At 34.6% G+C, this 8,907-nt stretch overlaps 1 protein-coding gene across 4 annotated transcripts; it reads right to left on the bottom strand.

Annotated features, from left to right (window-relative positions):
• Positions 1 to 3,753: 3,753 nt before the first annotated feature.
• LOC125273839 (nuclease EXOG, mitochondrial-like) lies at positions 3,754 to 8,586 on the bottom strand. 4 transcript variants are annotated; one of them, XM_048199587.1, is made up of 4 exons: positions 8,201 to 8,586; positions 7,301 to 7,367; positions 5,604 to 6,001; positions 3,754 to 5,567 (listed from the first exon to the last, which is right to left on the bottom strand). In XM_048199587.1, the coding sequence occupies exons 3-4, from the start codon at positions 5,909 to 5,911 to the stop codon at positions 4,541 to 4,543; spliced, it is 1,335 nt and encodes a 444-aa protein (XP_048055544.1). In that variant the 5' UTR covers positions 5,912 to 6,001; positions 7,301 to 7,367; positions 8,201 to 8,586; the 3' UTR covers positions 3,754 to 4,540. The 4 variants fall into 4 exon arrangements, with proteins under 4 accessions (XP_048055544.1, XP_048055532.1, XP_048055515.1 ...); XM_048199575.1 differs by adding an exon at positions 7,724 to 7,777 and having other exon boundaries at positions 3,754 to 6,001; positions 8,201 to 8,574; XM_048199558.1 differs by having other exon boundaries at positions 3,754 to 6,001; positions 8,201 to 8,573.
• Positions 8,587 to 8,907: the final 321 nt, after the last annotated feature.

Here is an 8,907-nt window from a genome sequence, read left to right on the forward strand (position 1 = left end):
TTTCTGTTTCAGTTCAGCTTTAAATTAGTTTTGGCTTAACATTTATATATTATTTTTGTCATAACTAAAATAGCTATGTAGCTGTAATTTTGATCTTTAATGTTTGATCTTTACATATTCCCTCAATCTTTTAACCAAAGGTTATTAACATTATTCAGCAGGCAATGTTAGGCTATATAAAATAAATAAATAAAGAGAGAGCTATTGTTCGTTTTTTAAAATTGCTTACACTACTTATTTATTGTGATTTATTCTATTTATTCAAAATAGAATAAAATAAAACTGTAGGGTTGTTTTTTTTTTTTTTTAATCTGTGCTTTTCATCCGCTCCTCTGTGTGGGTAGCGCAGTTTCACTATGCATATTACACTACAAACAGCATTACAACAGTCTGTGTGCTGATTAACATTTATGAAATAAATATTTCTGTGAAATACGCGTTAGGTTGCACAGAAGAAAGCCGATTTATGACATCTACTGATATAGCGGCAGAGGACTGTTATTTTGTTGAACGAACTGAAGATGACGTCACTGGCTCAGATTTGATTGACCAATCGGCTGTAAGAGGCGTGTAATGACCGCCCACATGTGGAAACGAGTTTTGAAGTCGTGTTTCCGTTTCTATCGGTGACCCGAAAAAACGAAAATCGAGTCAAAATCTCGTTTTTCGTTTTTTTTAACAAACGAAAAAACGGGAAACGACCGTTTTCTCGTTTCTGCGTATTTCATTTCAAATTGGAAAACAAACTATCAAAACGTACACGGACCTACCTGAGTGTTAAGTGTAGAAGTGTCTATTATCTGATCTCTGAAGAGTTTTATACATTTGTAGATGTTTTAATGAGGTATTTGTATAATTAAAAGGAATAATATTAATAATCTCCGTTTAAATTTCATATTATTAATACAAAGAGTACACCAGGGGGAAAAAGACGAATGCGCCTCATTGATTGTGCTGTTAAGATGAGCCCTTCCGAATAGAAACGCAGGGATCGTTTTAGGTTTCAGAAGGGTGCTCCCCAGCTAACTCACGACGTAACAGTTACGTAATGTATTCGTACTTTTTGGTAATTTCATGACTTACTAACTGACAACTGACCACAATAGACAATTTAACCAAATACAAATTACATTTACATTTATTCATTTGTGTGTGTGAGAGAGAGAAAGAGAAAGAGATTATGACTGGTGTTGTTTATTTTAAGTGTTTGTTTCCTTTCTGCATGTCCTCCTCTAATGTGCCTACCCTTTTCACCACGTTCTCTGGGCCGGCATCCTGTAACCTGGCCTTTTTAAGGGGCTTTCCTTTCAGGGTGAATGAGAGGATGCTTAGTTGCCTTTTACCTTTGAAAGACAGATGCCATGATTAATGCATCCATGGTCAGGATATAAAATATGACATGACTTTAAACGTGACCAACAACATCGACAATGTAATACACTTTAATTTATTTAGTGCTAACAAAATTGTCAAACAAGTTGTGAATTTGTTGTAACATTAGAGCGATATTAAATGTAGTTGCAATAAACTAGTCTACTGTTGCGCGGAGCTGATTCTGGAGCTGAGAACTGAAGGCGCGGCTTGATCTTTGGTTGACCAATCAGCGGAAAGGGGCGTTTTATTCCCGCCCATGTAGAGATCGAATATTCAAGCCATTTATCCATTTTGGTTTTATTGTTTTTCCATTTGGCGGATTAGAACAAAGTGTGAATAATGCAAAAATAAAAATATTTGAAAAAACGACTCGAGATTTGTTTATTAATTCTCATGAGGAGGGTTGAATATGTGATAAATGAATGCTTTCTTCGTTTTTCCGTTTAGAAGACAAAAACGATAAAAACAAATTATCCGAAGGTACACGGTCCTACAACACATCGACTTTGTTCTTGCTGTAGGATAAAATAGGATAAAACTAAAACTATCACTGCTACTACAGCAATATAGGCCTAAGCTTAAATCTGCATTGCCTTGTATTTTTAACCTAACAATATTGTAAATAGGCCTAACAGAAAAGGTTCAAGTCAAGACATCAATTTACTGTACAAAAATAATCACTACTCAATGGAAATGTAAAATTCTATATTTAAATTTATGTTAAGTTATGTTATAGCCTATTCTGTTTTTGTTAAGTAGCCGTAACGTTGGCGAGGCTACTCTACATTAATTTTGCGGTCAAACCCTAATTTAGTGCTTTATAGGCCTAGGTCGGTGCAAACATAAAATATTTTATCTATTAGGCTACACCTTCAATGAAATACTGCGCTATGCACAGCTAAAATATCAGAAAATGAACAGGCGAACGACAAGAAGTTCAGTAAAAAAGGTTTATTTTTCCGTTTGTGTGAATGGAGGCGGGACACGTCTCCTCGCTGCCCGATCCGTCACCAGGTTGAACCACGGTGACCGAGTCCGTGGCTAACTGTGTCACCTTGTTTTTCCTCGCAGCACCTGTAATCAAACAGACAGATATGTTTATGGTATGTAGCATCCAAAGCCAAGTATGCTTACACAATACAATATATGAGATAGGCATTAAGGAGATTAAATTAAAAAAAGAAACATGACTTACAAAGTCATAAACAGGGTTTTGGTGATTAAAATAAGAGGTGGGTATGAATTCGTGATCAGGATAAGGTGTGCTGCGTCTTTTGCTATCGGATGTTTAAAAAAAGACACACCAGGATTTTATGGCCCATATAGTATGATATGGTGAGAGTATGGAGGGGGGGAAACAGCTTAATTTTATTCAGAGGCCAAAAATGAGCATAAATTGCAGTTTGCTGCAATTGTTATTTGTGTAAATCAATGAGATCGCTGTACAATATGTCTTGGTAAGAAGATATGCTTAGTTTTATGATGAAAGCTCTATAATTTTTATTGTGGGGGGCAAAACACAATGCAATGCAATAGGCATACAATGATGATTGATAGATGAACAAATAAATGTTCCTCAAAGCTTGTTGTATCATATTTGATACATAAAATATACAAAACCTTATAAATGACAACCATGTTCCCTTAGTTTCACAAAATCCCATGGGAAACACTGCAATGTATCATTTTCTATTTTTTTTTTTTTTTTTATTTGGTGTTACATATGAAAAAAAGTTATTATCAGTGTTCTCCTTTTTAAAATTACAGAGTTTACTCAGAAAAGTAATAAAAATGTTTAGAAGAATGTTGACTGGTGTATTTTCACAAAAAAAAAATACACAAGAAATGCCGCAAATATTGCAGCAATTTTTGAGAAATGCCGCAGCAAAATCAGTCATTTTAGGCCGCAGAAATCAGAAAAAAAGTCCCGCGAAATCCTGGAGGGACTGATATTTTTGTACATTTTTTTATTCATCAAAATAAACAGAAAATAGTAGCCTTCAAACTTTGCTAAACACCTTTATGATTTATTTTCACACATTTGCTGCTCCATCAATGTTCAATACAAACATTTAAAAAAGGTGTATTTCATATTTTCCCCATGTTGCCTCAGGTGAGTTTGTGTGAATATTTTGTTTTTCCACCTGTAGATCTGGCGCCTCCTGCTGGACACAGTTTTATCTGTCTGTAATGTAAAAACATGATCTGAACATAACATAATCACTCCTAATAATGTTCTCAGAAAATTAAAGTATTAAGCAATAATGGGTCTTAACAATAGATAATTTTATTTAAAATCTGAAAAGTAACAGTTATTGAGAGTGTTTGGTCTGGATTAGGGGCAGAAAATGAATGCAAGTCAATTTCAATTCAGTTCAGATACTTTATTAGCGTGACTGTGTTTACAAACAATAGTGTGAAATCATTACTACACAAAAGAAATAATGGCAAGGAAATTAAACAATATAAAAAAAAAATAATATTAAAGTATTAAAATAAGATGTCAATCAATTAATTAATCAAATAAGATAAAAACAATATACTTGTCTGTAATATAATGTAAACTGTAAAATAAGACATGAACAAAGTCAGTATTTGGTTTTCTCAGAGAAAGTGTCTTATAAAACCAATACAGAATCACTGCAAACATTTCAAAGAAAATTAGATATGTAGAAACATGAGCGAATATCTGTTATATGTCATTGAATTCTGTTCACTCAGATACACATTTGGAAACTCATTATTATTATGTTTTTACACATTTACGAATAATAAACTATATGTTGGAGTTATGTAGGAACTAAAAAAAGATGAATTAAATATAATCTGTTATATTTTAGCTTCTTCAAAGTATATTGTAATTTTACATAACTGTACAGTTTTCATCAAGACAATCTTATAATATGAGATGTTTTTTACACAATATTGGAGTTCCTGTTGAACACACTTGACTGCCGCTTCTCTGTGATTTTTGGTCCAAGTCATGCATTTATAAAAAGTAATAATAATAATAATAATAATGAGTAGTTTCAACAACAGTTGCAATTGTATAGTCAAACAAGCGTTCCCTCTTTTCCTCTACAGATGGTCAGTCCATCCAAACACACACATAAGATCAAACACAACTCTCTGTGTTTCAGTGTACAGCACGATCACTGTGATCAGTTTATGAGCCGCTTACTTTGATTTCTATCTCAGTTACACGTTCTTGTGCATTAGGATTTTCTTGGGTTTCCTTCCATTGCACTTTCCATGTTTTGTCCTTCATTTTCTCTCTGATTTCCCTTTCTTCGAAGATCAGCCCAGAGTCTCTCTGGATTTCTTCAATTGACACATTGTATGGTTTCAGTGTTTTTTCATAACACTCTATGTCATAGGCTAATTTATCAGTTATTGTAGTGACCTTTACTTCAAACGGTCCTTTCTGGTGGGTTACTGAAGTGACCGGTTCTTTCTTATTGGGCATCTTATAGCACTCTGGTTTTAGTACTTTCCCATCATTATTCTCCACAATTATCACCTTAAACAAGTGAGTTGGCACTGCTTTCCCTCCCAAAAACTTGTATTTATTATTATTATCCTTTTTATTGTCGCTTGGTAGGTAAAGTGGTCCAGTGTACACATGGACGTTACGGACTTCATCTTTCTGAGCTATTTTCCGGCAAAGTTCCTCCAAATTGCTCCACGGGCCTTTGTTAAAGTCACGCTGCTGTGGTACAACATTGCTTAGCAAATAAGTGTCCTCATAGGCTTTCTGACACCACCTGTGATTGGCACGTGCAGCAAGATGACCATGGTTGTATCTTTTATCCTTATACGAGTTTTCGCCTTCAGGTGCTTGGAAGAGTGGATGAACTGAAGCATCTCTTTTAAATTTAAGATTTTGATACCTATGAACATTAATAGCTAGAGTACTCTTGTTCAATATCTCATACACCCATGCAGCATTCCTGGTTTGATTGTCATATAATGTAATGTAAAAATTATTTTGGAGCATTTGAGTAGGTGAAGGGACTTTGTCTATTAATTTATGTGTGTTTTCATTTTGAGGGTTATCTGAGCTAGAGCATTTTTTGTTGTCAGTCATCTCTGCGAATGGGATGCGTATGTAGACAGCACTGGGATCTCCTCCAGACTGCTGATTATCCTCCTTCAGGTCAGACTGTGTTTCTTCTCTTTGACTCTCATCATAACTGTGTTTTTTCTGTAGCTCTTCTCTCTTATCATACCCCTGACTTCTTTTCATCACCTGCAGCAATATAGCAAGAGACCAGCATTTTCTTCTGGCTGAGAATGTGTACATGTGTTTTGTTGTTTTTCTCCAAGCTTTGTTGATGAACTCAACTGGCCAGCGATCAGGCAGTGTAGTATTATAATACTTTTTGTATTTCCTTTTAATATCTTTTTCATATTTTTTAAACTGAGAAAACTCTTTAAAGTATGATGACAAATCCTCAGCTATCTCACTGAGTGTAGGATCTTTTCCTTCCTCTTTCTTGGAAGCGCAATTGGAGGATTTATGTTGTTTTTCAAGCATCTTAAGTCAGATGTAGAGCTAAAACACAAGATCTTCAAGCACTTCAACCAATGATCTTCTCTTCAGGCAGGGATAAAATAATGTGAGCTTCTGGAAAAGAAAAACAAATCATTGTTTCTTTAATTCAGAAGTAATTAAAATATTTACACTCATCAACAGACTGTAATCTGTCAGATAAATAGAAACTTCTGCTGCTCTGACTTTACTTCAGTTCTTCTATTCGACACACAACAAACACAAACTTATTATGTTTTCACGCAGAACAACTTTAAGACTTTTTTATTAAGACCAAAGCAGTTACTGAATGTGCCACCACAAATACTAATGCATTTAACCCTGTCTATCCTTTAGAAGAAACAGAGAAAATCCTGCAAACTCCAGAACAGGGTCCAGTAACCGATCCAATGAAATCTGATAATGATATCATGTGTTCTCCAGTAAATTATGCACAGTGTTTCAGTTGTAACAATGAAATTTAAAGGGTTAGTTCACCCAAAAATGAAAATTCTGTCATTAATTACTCACCTTCATGTCGTTCCACACCCGTAAGACCTTCATTCATCTTCAGGACACAAAGTAAGATATTTTTGATGAAATCCGATGGCTCAGTGAGGCCTTCATAGCCAGCAATGACATTTCCTCTCTCAAGATCCATTAATGCACTAAAAACATATTTAAATCAGTTCATGTGAGTACAGTGGTTCAATATTAATATTATAAAGCAATGAGAATATTTTTGGTGCTCCAAAAAAACAAAATAACGACTTATTTAGTGATGGTGATTTCAAAACACTGCTTCAGGAAGCTTCGGAGCGTTATGAATCTTTTGTGTCGAATCATGATTCGGATCATGTGTCAAACTGCTGAAATCACGTGACTTTGGCGCTCCGAATCATGATTCGACACAAAAGATTCATAACGCTCCGAAGCTTCCTGAAGCAGTGTTTTGAAATCGCCATCACTAAATAAGTCGTTATTTTGTTTTTATATTCCAAAAATATTCTCGTGGCTTTATAATATTAATATTGAACCACTGTACTCACATGAACTGATTTAAATATGTTTTTAGTACATTAATGGATCTTGAGAGAGGAAATGTCATTGCTCAGGCCTCAGTGAGCCATCGGATTTCATCAAAAATATCTTAATTTGTGTTCTGAAGATGAACGAAGGTCTTACAGGTGTGGAACGACATGAGGGTGAGTAATTATTGACAGGATTTTCATTTTTGGGCGAACTAACCCTTTAAATTTATTGCCAAGTTTAGGGTGTCAGATTTATTCCTTCGTCTCTGTGGTGTTCAGATGGACTGAGGAGGGGTCAGATAAATTGGTAGTGGGAATATGTGGTCCTGTTAAACAATTCAGTCATGTTGTTTCCAATTCCTACCTTATTGTGATGTGTCTCCACAGACTGACAATGTTAGGCTTCAGGTATAATGTCATACGGTGGCCTCCTGAAGTGAAAATATACATGTGAGACAGTCTGATACACACTCCTCCCTTCCTGAGTCTAATAAAGCAGGTGAGGCAGCTCTCACCAAAATATACGAAATTAAAAAAAAAAATATTTATTTGCCATTTATATTTTTTACTCTTAATACTCAAGTATAATTCCTGTTTGAAGAATCAGTGAAATAAAAATCAAATAATTTACAATATTTGTGTTTTCTTTTAAACCCATTAGAACATGATTAACTTCAGTGTAAAAGTTTAATACCTCAGAAATGGAACTTAGGATATGTTCTCACTGTTCAAATGGTCACTTTCATACACATCAATCACATGCACATGCTTTTAGATGTTCACTCACAGTTTGATTTATCTTTCATAGTTCACTTTAACTCAAGTTCACATAGTTGTAGTTCTTAGAAAGAAAATCAGAATTGAAAAAAAAAAAAAAAAAAAAAAAAAAAAAATCGGAATCGGCCAAGAAAATTGCAATTTTTTAATTAAAAAAATAATAACAGGCAGCATACCAACATTCAACCCCCCTAAAGTTGAAACCAAATCTACGCCCTTGAATGGCACTGATTAAACCCACTGCTTATCACTCATTAAAAGAACCACATTGCTAAGTGTTTTTGAACGTTTTGATTTTGTTTTGTTCAATAATTAACATTATTACCTTGTGTGAGTCTGACTCACTCCACATAAATAAATAAATTCTCTAAACTGGTAATGTTCCAACAGAACTAACATTTCCAGAATCCCCCATTAATCAAAAATTATTAGATGAGTTTTATTAAAAGTGAAATAATGAATAAATGTAAATGTAGAAAAGTCAAACCTGAGGAAATCTGTGCCCCGAAAATCAAACTGAGTGTTTCTGCTGGATAGTATATCAGAGATGTGTCTTTGTTTTCTTGAATTCTTCTGCTGTATTCTTTTACCACTATGTTCTGGGCTTAAATAAGTGTACTCATGTTATCCAAGAAGCATGTCAGCCAATAAGAAATGATCTGCATGTTATTAAAATGCCAGATGTCTTAAATCTCTTTCCTGTAAATCACATGAGTTTCAGGAAAAATACTACAGTAGAAGGTCTGTACAGGGATGTGGGAGGCAGGACTTGGAAAACATCACAGTTACAGTGGAAAAGAACATGAATGTCTTATTTGTTCTTGAGATGTCTCCAACACACAATGTATGTATGGAAAATACCACAGGGAGGGGAGCGGAGGGTGGAGGAGTGGGAGGCAGGAATTGTGACTGTGGAAAAGAACATGAATTTGTTCTTGAGATGTGACATAATCTACTAATGACACATTTGTGATCCGATCTGGCGAAATGAGTCGGAAGTCGCCACTTTCGATTTTTTTTTTTTAAGCTAATGTCAAAGAACAGACTTTCAAAAATAATCTCCCAAAGTTTCGTAGTCCAGATAATTGAGTAAAGGTATTTAAATGGCTATTAAATTTGACATGGTTTTACTAAATTAGCTGGAAATGAACTTCTCAACTCCTCTCGTCACTTATGAGCATTTCCCAGTATCCC

This window comes from Megalobrama amblycephala, linkage group LG1 (assembly GCF_018812025.1).
Source record: "Megalobrama amblycephala isolate DHTTF-2021 linkage group LG1, ASM1881202v1, whole genome shotgun sequence".
Taxonomy (NCBI): Eukaryota; Metazoa; Chordata; class Actinopteri; order Cypriniformes; family Xenocyprididae; genus Megalobrama; species Megalobrama amblycephala.